Source organism: Ovis aries, chromosome 24 (assembly GCF_016772045.2).
Source record: "Ovis aries strain OAR_USU_Benz2616 breed Rambouillet chromosome 24, ARS-UI_Ramb_v3.0, whole genome shotgun sequence".
NCBI classification, from domain to species: domain Eukaryota; kingdom Metazoa; phylum Chordata; class Mammalia; order Artiodactyla; family Bovidae; genus Ovis; species Ovis aries.
The window spans coordinates 27281851-27300270 of record NC_056077.1 but is presented as its reverse complement, the minus strand read 5'-3'; the positions used below and the strand labels follow the sequence as shown (position 1 = coordinate 27300270).

Below are 18420 nucleotides of genomic sequence, written 5' to 3'. Positions count from 1 at the left end.
TGTGTGCCGGACACTTTCTCATATATGAACTTATTTGACAGAAGTCTCTTAGGAAGGTACTACCATCAGCCCCATTTTACAGGAGAGGGGAATTGATACACTTTCAGTTTCCTAAGCAGAATTTACTCAGGAAGCTTAGCTCCAGTCTGTGCTCCTGGCCACTATTCTACCTTTAAGTTATGAAAGTTGTAGTGTGACACTTGTGTTCTCTGGTTGCCTGGGTTTCCTTTTTAATGTGGACATTACACTGACAGTTTGCTTTCTCATGGATAAAATGGATGTAATTCTCATAGGGCTATTTGTAGGTCAAGTACCTGTGACAGGTTGTTGTAGGTGCTTACTTATAGCTAATTATTATTAGTTCTTGAATCCAATAACAGATTCTTGGCCTGTGTGTTAGAAGGAACTCAGGGCTATCTAGAACAGGGCTTTAGTCCACTCTAGGACTTTCAGCCTCTTCCTTTTTTTTTTTTTTTTTTTTGCTGTGCCACACAGTGTGCAGGCTCTTAGTCCTCCAACCAGGAATGGAACCTGCAGCCCCTGCAGTGGAAACATAGAATGCTAACCCCTAGACCACCAGGGCTTCCCCTCAGTCCCTGACCAGGGTCCAGTATCACAGTATCTTCTGGAGCAGATTCAGAAGTATCCCTCTGCATAGGAAAATTCTCAACCCAAGAAGGTATCGCCAATGACCATTCCTCTGCTCCGTTCCCTATATCCCACTTCATGGTCTTTCCTGGTACCACCCTCATTTCCCAGTTTTACAGGCCAAAGTAGAAACATCAGCCAGGACTGGCAGTGAATCTCAAACTCTGCTAGAGACATACAGAAGAATCAGAAACATATCGAAAACTTTACTAGAAATATAGAGAAAAAATTATAACTGCCTCAGAGACTTCCCCCCACCCCCTCAGGATGCATGGACAGACAAACAAATGGAGCTTCTAAGTCCGAGGGGGCCGATCTTGATCCCCTTCCTCCTCCTCCTCCAGGAGTGAAGCGTCCAGCTCCTGGAGTCGCTGCTGCAGCAGGGGTTCTACATCTGGGCTGGGGCCCAGATTGGGAGGAAGGGTCCTGCCAGCTGCAGCCCGGGCCCCGCGAGATGGCCGCCGGGATCGAGGAAGACTGCTGTCCCGAAATTCTACAGTCCGCCGGAGCTTCCTTGAGCTGGTGAAAATCAGAGTCCCATTGCGCTCCCGGGGTTCCTCAAAGATGGTCTCAAAGGTCCTGGACCAGGCAGGGAGGAGTCCAGGTTACCAGCATGCCCCCTGATTCCAGTTTTCCCTCTGTCACCCCTAAGCCTTCAAAGTTTCTCACCTCCTGGTTGTGGGTGACTGGTAATTCTTGTTGGTGTAAATTTCTTCCAAGCTGAACTCTTTCTTGTTCAACCTACGAGCCAAGAGCAGAGGTCATTGAGAAACCTGGGGCCAGTGGCCCTAGAGAAGGGATAAGTAAGGCCTGGTCTATATTTCAGTTTCTAGGATCTGCCAGGAGCCGGGAGTGCTGCCTGAGGCAGACAGATGGTTCTACATGCAAACCACATCCAGAACTAATGAACTCCTCCAAGCTTGACCGAGAGGAAGGAGAGCCACACTCAGGGGACCTGAGCCTACACCTGCTTCAGATCCATGCACGACAAGCTTCTCACCTGACTGGCCGAGGCAGCCCCATTGGTGTGAGGTTTATTTGAGAACGGGCCGGTGTCCTGCGTATTCTGAATCGAGAAACTTTCCCAATGGTCTGCAGAGATGGGGCAGAGGGTAAAAAGTGCAGCGTGGACTCAGGCTCCCGCTTGTCTCCTCCCCGTTCACCTGTACCCCTACCTTGGTCTCAGAGTCTGAAACCACCTGGTCTTCTGGGGCCCTTGGCTCCTTTCTCTTGGTTGAGCTCAACCTGTAGAGAAGGTCAAGGCTCAGAGCCATTGAGCCTTGGCAGCTGCTAGGCTCATTCCCAGCTGCCTCCCCCTCTCCTGCCCACTGGATACTAGGGTAGGAGGCTGTGCCCCCTCCTGTGGCCAGAGCTTTAAGGAGGGTTTATCAAGAGCACTACCTGGGTTCTGCAGGTTCAGAGAAGGAAGAGGTGGATGCAGTAGACGAGCAAGATGTGACGAGGGGAGGAGAGCCTCCCACTCCTCCAAGAGGGAAGACCTCTTTCCGGAGACAGGGCCGAGGGGGTGGTGGGGCTTTGGCCATCTCTCCACCACCCACCGTGTGCCGCCGAGGCCGTGGCCGGCTTGAGGGGGCCGGAACAGGGGGCCAGCTGCAGGGATCTGGGCCAGGAGGCCCCAGGTCAGGGCAGGAGTGGCTTCGGCCCAGAGAGGGCTTAGTGAGAGATGCTGGGGGGTTCTGGTCTTGGGTCCGCCATTGGCGGATAGGGGGCCGGGGACTGATTGCCACAGTGCCCTCAGAAGCCCCAGACTGCCCGGCCTCTGAGATGGCAATCTTCAACTCCAACTTCATGGGGGATGATGGGGGTGGGGGTCGCGGGGCTTTGTTGGGTGTGAGGAAGATGTCAGCAAAGCTCTCCAGCTTGGAGCGGACGGAATGGAAGAGGGGGGCCAAGCCCCAGGGACTGAGGCGGGGGCGTAAAAGGCTGGACGGCGGTGGGGTCGATGGGGGCTCCAGAACAGGATCTGGGGCTGAGGAAAGGAGAGGGTCAGGTGCATATTCCTTAGCTGCAGGTGTCTAAGCCCCACTTCAGGAGCCTTAGTCCCTCCCCAAACACTAACCTTTGCCCACTGAGGAATAAGCCCAGCCCTAAAATACCAAGCCTTAAATTCAGTAGTTAAGCTTCAGTCTCTGAACTCTAAACTCCATCTTCACATACCAAGCTCCGCCCTGAGAAGGGGTTAAGCCCCATCCCCACCTCTGCACCTGACACTTCTAAGCTCAGCTAGAATTTTCCAGAACCTTCCTTCTCATCCATCTGAATCCTTACCTGGTGGTGGGCTCGCCAGAGGGTTTGCAGACAGCGCAGATGGATGGGATGGGGCTGGCAGGTCCCTGGACGGAGGCTTTGGCTGGTGAACCATCACCTTGGGCTCAGCTCTGGGGTGAAGAGGCAAGTTAAAGGCAGAGGAACCTTTCAGATTCAGATCCCACCTAAGCCAGGACCTCCCCTGTCCCTTAATGCTTCTGAAGGTGCTACAAGGAAGCACTGGACATGTAAAGTCTGATGCCCCTAGCTTTGGCTGCCTGGATAAGAGCTGCCACCTACACGTCTTCATAATCCCTTCCCAACCCTCTCACCTTCTCGCTGGGACGATGAAGTTGGGAGCCTCATCAGCAAAGCCCTGGATATAAACAGGGGGTGTTCATGGGGAGGCAGGGAAGCCCCCTGTGGCCTCCGTAGCTCCCCTATCCCCACTCTGTCAGTCTCCAGATGCCTGCCTGGGTTCACGCTAAAGACTTTTTCATATAGGTCTTTGCTCAGGCAGTGTCTTCCAATCTAAAATGCCATCCTCCTCGCTCTGAGCAAAATCCACCCCAGACACAGTCCTCCCACAACTTTCTTCTATGCCCAGTGACATGGCTGCGCCCAGCTAAACCCCTGACATCATTCCCTGGAGTTCCCATACCTCAGCTCGGGATCTGGAGCTGGCAATGTCCTGTAGCATCACCACCAGGGTGGGCTGGTGCACCTGGTCCACCTTTTGTGAAGGGCCCTCCTCTGGGCCAGGTGTTGTCCTTGATTGCCGCCTTGGGGTGGAAGGGGGCCGACGGACACGGCTCAAGGGCTCTCGACATAGGTGCAGTGGGTCGGGAGGCCTAGAGAGGGAACAGGAAGATCAGTGGGGCTCAGCTGTGTTCCCAGCTCCTCCCAATTCTGCCATGCTCACCTGGCTTGTGGGGACCACGTGGCCTGCCGGGGTGGTGAGGCAGGCAGCTGGCTGCGAACAGAATCCCGACGGTTGCTGTGGTGTCGTGGGGTGGAACTCTCTTCTTGGGGCGCCAGGGGGACCTCAGAGAGGAGGAGATGTCAAGAGGAAGGTGATGGAATGAGGCTGGATGAAACCGGGCCTCCCCATGCCTAACAGTGCCCTATGTCATCAAGATGACAGAAATAGTGGCTAGAATTCATTTGCAATCCCCAAAGAAGAGGTCAGTTATGGCCCGAGCTGTTTGATATGGGGCCTGGGTAATGTCACCCAGGCTATTTGCATAAATGAAAAGGACAGGGTGACCTGAAGTGAGTCATTGCCCTAGTTGGGGCCTCAGTTTTTCTAATCTGTGCAGTGGAGCCAAAGACCTCAGCCCAAGGATTGCCTAGAAATTGGGCAGGGAAGAAAGCAGGGGAGTTTCTCACACTTAAGAATTGTGGGGATGTGGTTTTGGCACCAGAGACCCTGCCCAATTCCAGGTTGGAGTAAGTGAAAGCCAAGCAAAAAAAAAAAAAATAGCATTAGGGAGACTGACTGATGAGTGTGAGAATGAGGTGTCTGGACCTCAGTGATCCTCACTTGACCTAGTTTGACTTTGCTACTGAGGGGACCTGATGAAGAAGGGGGCCTCTCAGTTCAAGAGGCTCACCATGCGGGCAGCCATGACATCTTCCAGGACCACGGCCAGGACCCGCCGAGAGGCTTTTTCCAAGGGCGAAGGGGCCCCCAGAGGCTGCAGTTTCGGCCGTTTGGGGCTCTTGGCTCCCCATAATGCTCCAGCAAGGGGTTGGCGGCACAGACGCTGCCGGCCAGGCGTGCTGAAGGATGAGAAAAGCAGAGGACGGTCGCCTGAGCCTGTTGTTGGCCCTGTGGTTTCCCCGGTACGGCCACCAGGCTCCCCGTTTCCCGGGCTCAAGACAGGCGGGCGGGGTGCGCTCTCACCTGGAGTCCCCGGGCAAGTCCATGGGGGAAGCGGCGGCTCCGGGGAGTCCCTGGGGGATCCCAGGTTCCAGCCTGGGGTGGGGGGGGAGCGGGGGAGCGGGGAGTGAGGGCCAGCCCCTCCCGTGGGGCTCCACCCTTCATGGTCCGCCCGCGGCTCCCGGTAGCCCACGGTTCGGAGCCCTGGGGCGCGTAAGGGCGCCCTCGCCTGGCTACCGGGAACGGGTATCTCCCCTCTGCCGCCGCGGCGATCGGCGATCGCCCTGCCTGAGCCGCGAGAATCTGGGTTGCAGCGGTCCCAGTTCTCCCACGGCTCGAGCTTCCTGGGGCCTTTGTCCCTGCAGATTCCGCCCTGAGATCCCCGGGATCAGCTGGGATCCCAGTCCTCGGAGGCTCAGTTTCCGCCGGATCTCTCCACGGGGAGTGGCCGAGCACTCTGAAGCAATACTCGCACACACCGGTGGCCCTCCCTCCCACCTGATCCCCTAGACTGGATCCCCGCGGACACAATGCTCCAGCGCGGTTCCTCCAAACAGACGCCGCGCGAGTATCCTCCTCTCCCTGTGAGCTTCGGCTTCGCAAAGCTACACTCAAAGAGAGACGGCCCGAGCTTGAGCATCACGAACTCAGTCCGGATCCCCGGGGATCCACTGTCAAGCAGATACCCCCTTCACTCCAATCCCGGGAGGTCCCGCCCACAGACCCCCTCCCTCCGCCCTCCCCTGATCCCCGCCCAGCGCTCTCCCCAGCCCGGGACCAGATGGTCCAAAAGTTTCTTTCCCTCCCTCCTCCTGCCCTCTCTCCAGCCGCTCGGTGCCCTCCCCCGCGCGCCGCTCACCGCCGCCTCCCGTGGATCCCGGGTCTTCGACGGCTCCCACCTCCGGCTCCTTTAAAACTAGCCTTGGCCAGCACTGCCCAACCGCCGAGGGCCTTCTTCTCGGAGCCTTTGGGCACCGCCCAATCGCCGGTCCTGGTCTTCCGGGGTGGTGAGAAACTAAGTGAAGCCGCCTGGCGGCCATCATGCCTAAGGGTAAGAAGCCAATTGGGCAGTGCCGCCATTATAGTTGAGGGCAGATTGTGCTGGGCTCGATGAACTTAAAGTGGACCGGACGGCGTCTTCTTTTCTGGCCGGTGGGTGGCCGAAGTCTAGGGCAAGTTTCTAGAGCTACTGAGGCAACTCTGGTGAAGCTAGGCTACCGCCACGTTTTTTAAGGGCATCTTCCGGTTCTTTCATTCTTAGACCAATAAACATGAACTGAGTGCTAACGATATGTGAAAGTTTCCTAGAGAGGCCCCATTGAGTCGGTTTCCAGTTCTATTCTAGGTTCCTGAATCGCGTAACCAGATTGCGAGGGAAAAGTTTGGCAGGGGGTGGTCGGGGCCAGAGATTAGCGCTGGTGCCGACTCAGGCTTCTTTGCTCGCACGGTGTCCCGGAGAGACTGGGCTGAGTCAAAGTGAGGAGGAGGCTGAGGCGTTCACTTCACCCGACTGTTGTGTACCTCTTCCTGCAGGAGAGGAGGTTTCTATAGAGGACGGGTTCCCACGAGCACTCTGAAGAGGAGCCTGGCTGATGGGGTGTGTAAATAATCCTGAGCAGTAAGGGATCAGGGATCCTGCTGCTTAGAGAGGCTGCTTCGTGAAACTTTTAAATCAGGAGCCTGCTGTTGGGGGTAGGTAACGTGGGGGCTTGTACTGGCTTCTGGACTGTGAACGCGCCCTCACTGCTTTACCAAATCCCATGCCTTCACTAGTTCTAGGTCCCCAGGATTCGCTGGTACAAACTAATACTTATTTTTCCTGATACAACACAAAAGACTAAAGCCTAAAATCGGGTCTGAATGAAGATGAAGAGTGACCTACTCGGCGCAACGTAATTCTCTTCTATGGGATGAGTGATAAGAGTAATGACCCAGAAAGGATGATGTAAAAAGAGCAGCACTGGGAAGTGTTGGTGTGGAACGTGAAGTCTCCCCAACTCTGTAACGAAAGACTCAGCCAGAGAGGCGTCCTAGGACTACAGCCACTCTCTGTAGTACAAGGCCGGCTAGGTCCTCTGGAAATCCATCATAAGACTTCTGGTGAGAATAAGCAACAACTGGTTCAACTAGAAGTGTTCTCTCTTCCCCTGGAGCAGGGCTGGCTACACAGGTGCATGAGGAGGGTCCCTGCTGGTATGGCGATGCATCCAGCTGTAAGCAGAGATCCCTCTCCATCTTGGTAAATTGAGAGGCCTCCTGTAGGCTTTCACTTGCCTGCTTAAACACGGAGGTATTTCCCAGACTGCAGGTTAATGAAACGCTTTCAAGGGCAGAGCAAACCTGGTCTGAGTTTTGATTCTCTTAAGTCTGCTGAAGAAGTCAATGCCAAGGGTAAAGGAAGTAACCTAGAGAAAGGGCCTGGTTTCTGAGAATCTGGTTGGGAAGGGCTTGGCCCTCAACCCAGGCCAGCAGTGATGAGCTTTCGTACCCTCACAGTCCTGCCTCACCCCTCTTTGTGACTACCCTTTCAACAACTCTTACCTTATCACTATCTGTGTGCATACCCCAGGCAAGGCCAGTGTGTGCTGATCAGTGATTAGAGGACCCTCCCAGCCTTCACTGGAGCAGGTGATGTGGCTGGAGATTGGCACATCCATGTATCTATTCTTCAGAATCCCTGGACCCAGTTAGACTCTGGGTCTCACATCTGCTTAACTGGTCCTGGCCTTAGTGGTCTCAACTGTAAAATGGAAACAATAAACCCTGCAATACTTGTCTCAAAACAGAATGAGAAGATCAAGTGAGAAGGCACATCTGAATATGCCTGATAAATAAGTCTCAGGCTGCAGGTAAAAAGAGGATGATAAACAAACTGCCTCTTCCTTCTCACAGAGTACCCTATCTCTTCTGGTCCTCAAGCCAGCTGCTCTGCTCAGTATCTTTGTTTGCAGAAGCATCTAGCCTGAGCTGTAGATCACCCAGGGTGGATTAGGTTGGGTTGTGGCCACAGGGTGTTGAGATGAAAGGAATGCACTTACAACCCTTTGCCAAGAACCACCCCTGTGGACTTCCCCCGTGGTCCAGTGGTTAAGAATTTGCCTGCCAATGCAGGGGACACGAGTTCGATCCCTGCTCTACAAAGATTCCAAATACTGTGGGGCAACTAAACTCATGTGCCATAACTACTGAGCCCACTCTCTAGAGCCCGTGCTCCATAAGAGAAGCCATTGCAATGAGGAGCCCGTTCACTGCAACTAGAGAAAGCCTGCACACAGCAATGAAGACCCAGCACAGCCAAAAAGAATATTTAATTAAGAAGCAAAAAGAACCACCTGTGAGAAATGATAGGACGCTTTTGAGTTTAGGTTGTTACTCTGGTTCACATCAACTATTCAGCAAAATTGCAATGTCTATGTGCCATGCTGTGGCAACAGACAAGTGCCTGTCCGGAGGAGTTTGGAGTTTATATGCCTGTATATAAGGTGACCATTGGCTCCATTGCTTCCGTCAGCCTCAGTCCCCTCCACCGGGAAGTACTTAGTCCAGCCAGATACCAGCACCAATTTAATTCCCCTAGTGAGGAGCTTTTTAGACCACCTCTGGGGGCTCTTTCACTCTGGTCAGCTACTTCCTAGAATTTTTATTTACCTGGGGAAGTTGGTCCTACCTATGGTCTAACTCCTCTTCCCCAGGTTAGAGAACCACCTGCCACCACTTCTAACCTTGCCTCCTATTGTGTGCGGGGAGGGTATGATAGACAGGTGTCAAGTTTGGAGGAACTGAATGATGAAGTGAGGGGGCTTATGAGGAAGATGTCAGGGGAGGGGAGATGGTTGGGAGGACTGGAGAGAGTCGGGAAGGGGGAAGGGAAAGAAGATGTACATATTTACAATGGAAAATTATTCAGCCATAAAAAGGAACAAAATTGAGTTATTTATAGAGATGGGATGGATCTAGAGTCTGTAATACAGAGTGAAGTAAGTCAGAAAGAGAAAAGAAATATCACATTACTGCATATAAGTGGAATCTAGAAAAATGGTACAGATGAACCTATTTGCTGGGTAGGAATAGGGACGCAGACATAGAGAACAGACATTTGAACAGAGAGGGAAGGGGAGGGTGGGATGAATTGGGAGATTAGGTCTCATACACACTACCGTGTATAAAGTAGACCGTGGGACTGCTGTATGGCACAGGGAGCTTAGCTTGATGCTCTGGGGTGACCTAGAGGGGTGAAATGGGGGCTAGGTGGGAGGGGGGGTCCAAGATGGAGAGGATAGATGTATACATACAGCTGATTCACTTCATTGTACAGCAGAAACTAACACAACATTGTAAAGCAATTATACTCCAATTTAAAAAAAAGGGTGAAGGAAGCTGCTTATTAGTATCTGAAACAGACATATAACACTGTGACAGTTATTCATTTATTACGTCTCAGAAAAAAAATGTCATTCTTTTGGCCTGCTCTATGAAAATGGAGCTGGACCCTAGAACTACTTTTTCTTTGCCAGCTGGCATCTTACTAAGTTTTATCAGTAGAGAGCTGGGGAAACATTTCAGGAAGAAAGGGCTTTGCTTCTGGGTTCCCGCTGTGAATAGCAGCCAGCAGCAACCAGTGACCAGCAACTTCCCCTGGTACACCCCGGGGTAGTTTGTAGTGGAGTGCCTCTGTGAGACACATTCCCATGAACAGTTTTCCCTGGTACCCTAGAGGGAAGATTTCCAGCATGTTCCACCAGAGTGGCACTCCAGAGACCTCTGGGTTCTCTCCAAAAAATTCTGGATCTCCAGGCTTCCCTGGTGGCTCAGTGGTAAAGAATCTGCCTGCCAATGCAGGGGATGTGGGTTTGATCCCTCAAGGAAGATCCCACATGCTGAGGGACAACAAAGCCCGTCTGCCACAACTATTGAGGCTGCACACCCTAGAGCCCCAGGTCTGCGACAAGAGAAACCACCAGGATGAGAAACCAGCACACAACAACAAGAAAGTGGTCCCCAGTCACTGCAACTAGAGAAAGCTGGCATGCAGCAGTGAAGACCCAATGCAGCCATAGGAAGATAAATAAATATTTTTTTAAATCCTGGATCTCAGCCCCTGGGAGGCCCAGATAGAGGCTCTTTCTTGGGTGCAATATCTCCAGCTGAGGGACAATGGCTACTCTTAAAAAACAGGATTATTTATGTATTTACTTGGCTATGTTGGGTCTTAGTTGCCATGCTTGGCTTCTCTTTAGTTGTGGTATGCTAGCTCTAAGGTGCTTGGACTCTGTAGTTGTGGTGCATGAGCTTAGTGGTGCTTAGCTCCGCAACAGGTGGGATCTTGGTTCCATGACCAGGATCAAACCCGAGTCCACTTCCTTGGAGGGCAGACTCTTAATCACTCAATCACCAGGGAAGCCCTAGTGGCTGCTCTCAGACCCACTCTTCCTGTATTCTTTAGAATTCTCTTTACATCTTACTATCTCTAGTGGGCAGAATTGTGTCCTTTAAAAAGATATGTTCAAGAGACTTCCCTGGTGGTCCAGTGGCTAAGACTCTCAATGCAGGGGCCGTGGCTTCAGTCCCTGGTCAGGGAACTAGATCCCACGTGCCCTAACTAAAGATCCTGTGTGCTGCAACTAGAAGATCCCACGAGCTGAGATTAAGATCTAGTGCTGCCAAATGACCCCTAGTTCCTTTGACTGTGACCTTGTTTGGAAAAAGACTCTTTGCCGATATAATCAATGAGGTCATAATGGATTTGGGGCAGGGGGAGGGGCTCACTCCAATGACTGGTGTCCTTGTAAGAAGAAGGAAATTTGTACAGAGACACACGGAAAGGAGAAGGCCATGTGAAGATAGGCAGAGAGACACGTAGGAAGAATGTCATGTGGTAACAGAGGCAGAGACTGGAGTGACGCATTTGCAAATCCAAGAAAGGCCAGAGACTGCCAGCAGACCCTGAAGCTAGGAAGAGGCAAGGGAAGATTCTACTTAGGATCTCCAAGTGGCCACAGGCCTGCTGATGCCTTGATTTCAGAATTCCAGTCTCCAGAACTAGAAGAGAATAGATTTGTGTTGTCTTTTTAAATTTTTATTTATTTATTTTTAGTTTTGGCTGCACTGAGTCTCCATTGCTGCCCACAGGCTTTCTCTTGTGGAGAGCAGGGGCTAGTCTTTCGTTGTGATGGGAGAGCTTCTCATTGCAGTGACTTTTCTTGTTGGGGAGCACGGGCTCTAGGGCACACAGGCTTCAGTAGTTATGGCACACAGGCTTAGTTGCCCCATAGCGTGTGGAATCTTTCTGGACCAGGGATCGAACCCACGTCCCCTGCATTGGCAGGCGGATTCTTCACCACTGGACCACCAGGAAAGTCCTTGTGTTGTCTTAAGGCACTCAGTTTGTGGTCATTTGTCATTGCAGCCCTAGGAAACTAATATATAATCCAATTCCTCATTTCTCTAACTCCCTTTTATAGTTGGGGCTTCCCTTGTGGCTCAGCTGGCAAAGAATCCGTCTGCAACATGGGAAACCTGGGTTCACTCCATCCATAGGCTGGGAAGATCCCTGGAGAAGGGAAAGACTACCCATTCCAGTATTCTGGTATAGAGAATTCCATGGACTATAACAATCCATGGGGTCGCAAAGAGTCAGACACGACTGAGTGACTTTCACTTCACTTTTATAGTTGATTTTCTTTCTTTCTTTCTTTCTTTTTTTACCCCTTTGGCTGTGTAGAATCTCAGTTCCCTGAACAGGGATTGAACCTGGGCCACAGCAGTGAAAGCCCAGAATCCTAACCACCAGGCAACCAAGGAATTCCTGATAATTAATTCGTCCTTGTTGAAATTGCTGTGTGGATTCTTTCTCCCAATTGCACCCAGACTTGCACCATCACCAACAAAAATACCAGTGTTTTTGTACTAAAGAAAATGGAATATCCAAATCTTGAAAGTTCCTACTGCAATTAATAGGAAAATATTTCAGAGAGAGTAGGCCATTTTTGACAGAGGTTTAAAATCTTCATTGCGGACATATTCCTTAAAGGCATTTTGAATACTCCTATCACACCTGAAAAAGAATCAAACATGAGAACAGATGGTGCCTGTGAGGAAGCTGACTCAACCACAGTGGAGGATGTTGTGCTGGACAGCTGCCCTGTTGTCTCAAAGCCATTCCTGGCCTTCTGTGGTTTCAGGTGATGGCCAGCTCTAGACAACACTCAGAATACAAGTCTAGAAATGGGTGCACCCAGTATTATAGGTGGGAAGAAAGAGAGATAGTGGTATCAGTAGCAGTGCTGGGGCAGGAAGGTCCATGACACGCAGAAAACACATTCACGGGGACTTCCCTGGTGGTCCAGTAGCTAAGATTCCATGCTCCAATTCAGGAGCCCTCGATTCATTCCCTGGTCAGGGAACTAGATCCCATATGGTGCAACTAGCCACAACTAAGACCCAGCACAGCCAAATAAATAAGTACATATTGAAAAAAAAAGAAAACCACACTCATATGCCAAGACCTTTGCCCTAGAGAAAGAGGCCTAGGTGAAGGAAGCAAGGGCCAAGGCTTGTCAAAAAGGCTCTAAATATGAGATGACATGTCCATCTATTTGTTCAACACATTTTTAAAACGCCAGCCGCACAAAAAATACTGTGGCAAGCAAGACAATGAGAGTCCTTGTCCACAGAGAGAGAAGCAAAGAGAATGGTGAATAGTGACATAAATGCTAAACTCAGCTTATATACAGATTCCCAAAAAGGACATAAGCAGAGCTAGAGAAATTCTCAGAAAAAGTGATGAATCATCTAAGAACTGAAGGAAAAGGGTTTGGGGGAAGGAGAAGATTGTACATGGGTCAGTACAACTGTGCAGAGGGGCAGAGGGTAAACTCAGGAGGCTGCAAATAATTTTTGAGAATCAGCCTTCCATAACTAATGCACACGGGCTTCCCTGGCAGTCCAGTGGTTAAGAATCTGCCTGCCAACGCCGGGGACATGGGTTTGATCCCTGGTCCAGGAAGATCCCACGTGCTGAGGAGTAACTAAGCCCATGTGCCACAACTAATAAACCCGAGTTCTAAAGCCCGAGCTCCGCAACAAGAGAAGCCACTGCAATGAGAAACCTGTGCACCACAATAAACCTCATAACCCTTGTTCATGGCAACTGGAGAAAGTCTGCATACGGCAATGAAGAAGCAACACAGACAAAAATAGCATAAATAAATCTTTAAAAAATATAAATGTATAAAAGATGTCTTAAAAAGAACTAATGCACACCTTTTAGAATAAATGTGTTGAATATATGCTCCTTTTACTGTGACAAAATAAATGAGTAGAGAAATAACCCATCGACAATCCTATTTTCTGAAAATCACTAACCCTTAATACAATTTAAAGGACAAAATCATTAACTTAAAAATATGTATCCAGTGGTAACCTACAGATAACTTAGAATAAAAATTACAGCTATAGGCAACAATGAGTGAATTTTGAAGCAGAAGAAGGCAGATGTTAAAATGTGTGTGTGTGTATACAAAATGATTCCATTTGTATTATGTTTGAAAAGAGGCAAAACTAATCTGTAATGTTAGAAATTGGACTAGTGGTTATCTTTGAGAAGAGTGGCGACTAGAAGGTGCATAAGAGGTTTCTAGGAAATGCTTTGGTTTCTTGATCTGGATACTGGTTGTGTGGGTGTGTTCATTTTATGAAAATTCATTGAGCTTACACTGAAGATTTGTGCACCTTTGTGTATATTATGCTTTAAATTTAAAAAAAAATGTACATCTCAATATGTAAATGCTTGGGTAAGGCTTTGCCAAAGGATTTAGTGAAGTGTTCATATAGAAATATGCTTGCACCTACACAAAAGGCTTCCCTGCTGGTTCAGATGCTGAAGAATCTGCCTGCAATGCGGGAAAACCTGGGTTCAATCCCTGGATTGGGAAGATCTCCTGGAGGAAGGAATGGCGACCCACTCAAGTATTCTTGCCTGGAGAATTCCACAGACAGAGGAGCCTGGTGGGCTACAGTCCATGGGGTTGCAAAGGGTCAGACATGACTGAGTGACTAACACTTCACATATAGGATTTTTTGTTTAACTTTTTTAATTTTTAAAAATTAAAAAAAATGTTATTTATTTATTTAGGCTGTGCTGAGTGGCTTGCAAGATCTTAGTTCCCCAACAAGGGATTGAACCAGCACCCTCAGCAGTGAAATTCCTAAGCATTGTACTGCCAAGGAATTCCCTAGAATTTCTATGAACATAGCAGCTACAAACCTTTGACTGTGTGGATCACAATAAACGGTGGAAAATTCTGAAAGAGATGGGAATACCAGACCACCTGACCTGCCTCTTGAGAAATCTGTATGCAGGTCAGGAAGCAACAGTTAGAACTGGACCTGGAACAACAGACTGGTTCCAAATAGGAAAAGGAGTAACTCAAGGCTGTATATTGTCACCCTGCTTATTTAACTTACATGCAGAGTACATTACCCACTCCAGTGTTCTTGCCTGGAGAACCCCATGGATGGAGGAGCCTGGTGGGCTGCCGTCTATGGGGTCGCACAGAGTCGGACACGACTGACGTGACTTAGCAGCAGCAGCAGCAAAGTACATTATGAGAGACGATGGGCTGGATGAAGCACAAGCTGGAATCAAGATTGCTGAGAGAAATATCAATAACCTCAAATACGCAGATGATACCACCCTTATGGCAGAAAGTGAAGAAGAACTAAAGAGTCTCTTGATGAAACTGAAAGAGGAGAGTGAAAATGTTGACTTAAATCTCAACATTCAGAAAACTAAGATCATGGCATCTGGTCCCGTCACTTCATGGCAAATAGATGGGGAAACAGTGGCTGACTTTATTTTTTTGGTCTCCAAAATCACTGCAGACAGTGACTGCAGTCATGAAATGAAAAGATGCTTACTCCTTGGAAGGAAGTTTATGACCAACCTAGACAGCATATTAAAAAGCAGAGACATTACTTTGCCAACAAAGGTCCCTCTAGTCAAAGCTGTGGTTTCTCCAGTAATCATGTATGGATTTGAGAGCTGGACTATAAAGAAAGCTGAGTGCCAAAGAATTGATGCCTTTGAACTGTGGTGTTGGAGAAGACTCTTGAAAGTTCCTTGAACTGCAACGAGACCTCACTAGTCCATCCTAAAGGAGATCGATCCTAAGTGTTCATTGGAAGGACTGATGTTGAAGCTGAAACTCTAATACTTTGGCCATCTGATGCAAAGAACTGACTCATTGGAAAAGACCCTGATGCTGGGAAAGATTGAAGGCAGGAGAAGGGAACGACAGAGGATGAGATGGTTGCATGGCATCACTGACTCAATGGACATGAGTTTGGGTAAACTCTGGGAGTAGGTGATGGACAGGGAGGCCTGGCATGCTGAGGTCCATGGGGTCGCAAAGAGTTGGACACGACCGAGCAACTGAACTGAACTAAACTGAGCAGCTACAAACTCAGGCTGTCACAGATGGGTTCTATTGCTGATTCAGATTCAAGTGTAGCCATTTATGCTGTGATTTTCCAAAATGGCAAACAATTCTCAGCAAAATTCCAAACTAAACAAAATAAAATCTTCCCTCCGTATACACAGGCTTTCCTGGAAATGTCGGGATTAAAACTGTACTTGTAAGTTTGTGCTTCTACATAAAGTAGATTCAGGTTCTGTACTCAGACAATCACAAACCTATTTTTACCTACATGAATGTCCATGGAGCATTCTGACAATGATGGGGAACAAAGGACAGTTTTTCACTGAGCAGGACTATCTGGTTCTGAGCAAGACAACTGATACCCTTGGGCCCACCCTTATCTATGTTTATTAGAAATGGACCATTCTCCCACAGTGGAATGTAAGCATCTTGAGAGGACCTTTGCCTGTTTTTTTTCCACAGATTTATCCTAAACTATAGGATACAGAATAGACTGGAACTGGCAGGGAAAAGCCATGAGAAGGAAGGACTAGGATAACAGGATTTTAGGTCTGATATACTAGCAACGTAAATGAAGTATAGTTGAATAATCAACTAAAATGTTTAGGAAAAACAACAAGCTCTTTCGACTCAACAAATATGTGAAAATATTTAGCAGCCAGTTAGATGTGCAGGCCTAGAGGCGGATTTCTCAACTGCAGTTGGATGCCTGAAACTTCGGGAAATTTACATTAAAAATAAGGGATGTAACAAAGAAAACAGAAAGATGAACTGAAAAATAAAACCAACAAAACAAAAAGGGATTCAGAAGCCACTGGAGGAAAGCGGCAGAGTGTTTTAACAAAGAGGTTGGCAGGACTGGAGAGAATTCCTTTAGCAGAACAGTAGGACAACAACCTGGTTGGCATGAATTTGTCCTAGGTGGACAGGTGATGAAAATGTAGCCCAGTAGCCAGTAAAAGGGGAAAGCAAACAAATTTTTTCCCCATTATTTCAATATTTTTGAGAAATTGCTGTGCCAGGAGTAGCTGTACAGCAGAATGGTTAGGATACATGGGCTTCAAAACCAGATACATTGGATTCTATTGCTGTTCCTTAATTTAGCAGTGTTGGGCTTCCCCGGTGCCTCAGCGGTAGAGAATCTGCCTGCAAGGCAGGAGCCGCCTGAAGCGTAGGTTTAATCCCTGGGTCGGGAAGATCCCCTGGAGAAGGAAATGGCAACCCACTCTATTATTCTTGCCTGGAGAATCCTATGGATAGAGGAGCCTGGTGGGCTATATAGTCCATGGGGTCGCAAAGAGTCAGACACAACTGAAGCGACATAGCACACACAAATGTTACAGTAAAGAGGTTCTAACTCGACTGCGCTTGAGCGCCCCCATTCGGAAAGTCCATGGGGTCGCAAGAGTCGGACACAACTTGGCGACTAAACCACCAAACCGCACAGCTGCTGGCACACGGTGTGGGTTGTTTTTCTTGTTTCACTATAGTTATTAGATGCTCAGGTTAAATTCTGACTTTGCCCACTCAGCTGTCAGAGCGGTGGAGAAAAGGGAAGGGGGCTCTTCTGTAAGTCACTGAAGTCCAGCTAGTCTGTCAGGGACTTTATGACAAGACTGTCAAGAAATGGACAGTCTCGGGGCCAAGATGTCTCAGAAGGAAAAGCCCTAGTGATTAGGTCAGAAAGAGCACTGGACTTGGAGCCAGATAGACCTGCGTACCAGTCACCCAGTCTCAATGTTCTTTTTTTTAAAAAAATCTTATTCTTAAATAGGGCTTCCGTGGTGGCTCAGACGGTAAAGCGTCCACCTGCAATGCGGGAGACCTGGGTTCGACCCCTGGGTTGGAAAGATCCCCTGGAGAAGGAAATGGCAACCCACTCCAGTACTCGTGCCTGGAAAATCCCATGGACAGAGGGGCCTGGCAGGCTACAGTCCTTGGGGTTGCAAAGAGTCTTTAACAGGGACCACACTCCCTGACCTCACATGGAGCGTTGCTCAGAGTTAGATGATTCCAATGAGAAGACTGTTTTGCACCTGGAACAATGTAGAAATTCCACAAAGGTGCTCAGTTCCATAAAACCGGCATATCTCAGGACAGGAACCCAGTTCATTTTGCTGTCAGGACGCACTCTCTGAGGCCTTGGGGGTCAGCAGAACAGAAAGAGTCGACGTAGAATCTCCCAGAGGGCGCTGATCAGTTTGGGCTCCCTGCATTAGTAACCTCCTGGGGACTCCTGCTGCAGACCTGAGAACCTGGCCCTCTGTCAGGCGTTACCTAGCAACAGCGTCCTGGAGTCTGGCCCAGGAGGCCAATCAGCGTGGACTTCGTTATTTCAGTGATGTAAACAGTCCAATCACTGGGCATTGTCAGAAGACACGTCCTCAAGCTAATCTCCGCAAGCACCAATGGGTTAGGAGTATTAAGAGCTGGAGCTAAATATTTGGAGCTGGCTCTTATTTGATAAGATCATCTGAAGGAAACGAATGACTAGCTTCCGACTGTATTTGAATGATGGTTGTGAAGGCAGTCGCCGCCATATTCTCTTAGGGCATTTTCCGATGCCTTTGTTCACTGTTGAGTCCTAGAGTGACCCACGACGCTATGATTCCTCTGTTTTGGCCGCAGCTTGGCCCCAACTTGTAGCCAGATCCGGGCCGACTCAGACGCCGGGTCTAGCAGGGCAGTGCTCCTTGGCTCGGAAAAGAGAGTGGCCCTTGGATTGGGGCATCCAGGACTTGGGGACTGGAAGAATTCAAGCCCGCCGCACCAGCACCGTTCCGCAGTTGAAGCCCAGAGCCTGGATCCCGCCAAGGAGGCTGTGAGCTGTTTAGCTTTACCGCCGCGGCAGAGTTAGTCTTGGAGAAGTGAAATCTGAGGCGCAGAAGGCTCTTTACCGAAAGTGATGTAGAGACCTATGGCCACCTGGGGGCACTCTGTGAGGGCCTTTCGTGGTCTCCCTTTATTCGTCTATTCACAGAGTACCTAATTAAGCGAGTTCTTAGACGGGAGCCCCAGAAGCGGATTACTCAAACCGGGCAAAATGCCCGAGGAACAGGGGGCGTAGTGAGCTGAAGCTTGGGGAGGGGCTGTCCTAGAGTGTCTACGAAGCCTTTTATAATTATTTACCACGATCATCTTGCTATGTCTATGACTGCTGCTGCTACTGCTAAGTCGCTTCAG

The 18420-nt window shown here is 49.4% G+C and overlaps 1 protein-coding gene across 3 annotated transcripts; it reads right to left on the bottom strand.

The window, feature by feature from the left end:
- Nucleotides 1-834: 834 nt before the first annotated feature.
- On the bottom strand, nt 835-17480 carry PRR14 (proline rich 14). Of its 3 annotated transcripts, none has more exons than XM_027961458.2 (12): nt 5297-5685; nt 4823-4894; nt 4530-4698; nt 3839-3960; nt 3578-3767; nt 3249-3292; nt 2938-3047; nt 2050-2638; nt 1824-1893; nt 1649-1740; nt 1318-1389; nt 835-1227 (listed from the first exon to the last, which is right to left on the bottom strand). In XM_027961458.2, the coding sequence occupies exons 2-12, from the start codon at nt 4843-4845 to the stop codon at nt 945-947; spliced, it is 1764 nt and encodes a 587-aa protein (XP_027817259.1). In that variant the 5' UTR covers nt 4846-4894; nt 5297-5685; the 3' UTR covers nt 835-944. The 3 variants fall into 3 exon arrangements, with proteins under 3 accessions (XP_027817259.1, XP_027817257.2, XP_027817258.1); XM_027961456.2 differs by having other exon boundaries at nt 5658-5685; XM_027961457.3 differs by lacking the exon at nt 4823-4894 and having other exon boundaries at nt 5658-17480.
- Between the last annotated feature and the right edge of the window lie 940 nt (nt 17481-18420).

Excerpts from the sequence above, each read along its gene's own strand:
- PRR14 (XM_027961457.3), bottom strand. The coding sequence starts at position 5,878 with ATGGCGGCACTGCCCAATTGGCTTCTTACCCTTAGGCATGATGGCCGC. Across the intron at positions 1,390-1,648 it reads GGGCTGCCTCGGCCAGTCAG|GTTGAACAAGAAAGAGTTCA; the intron begins GTGAGAAGCTTG and ends CTTGGCTCGTAG. Across the intron at positions 1,228-1,317 it reads CAGTCACCCACAACCAGGAG|GACCTTTGAGACCATCTTTG; the intron begins GTGAGAAACTTT and ends TGCCTGGTCCAG.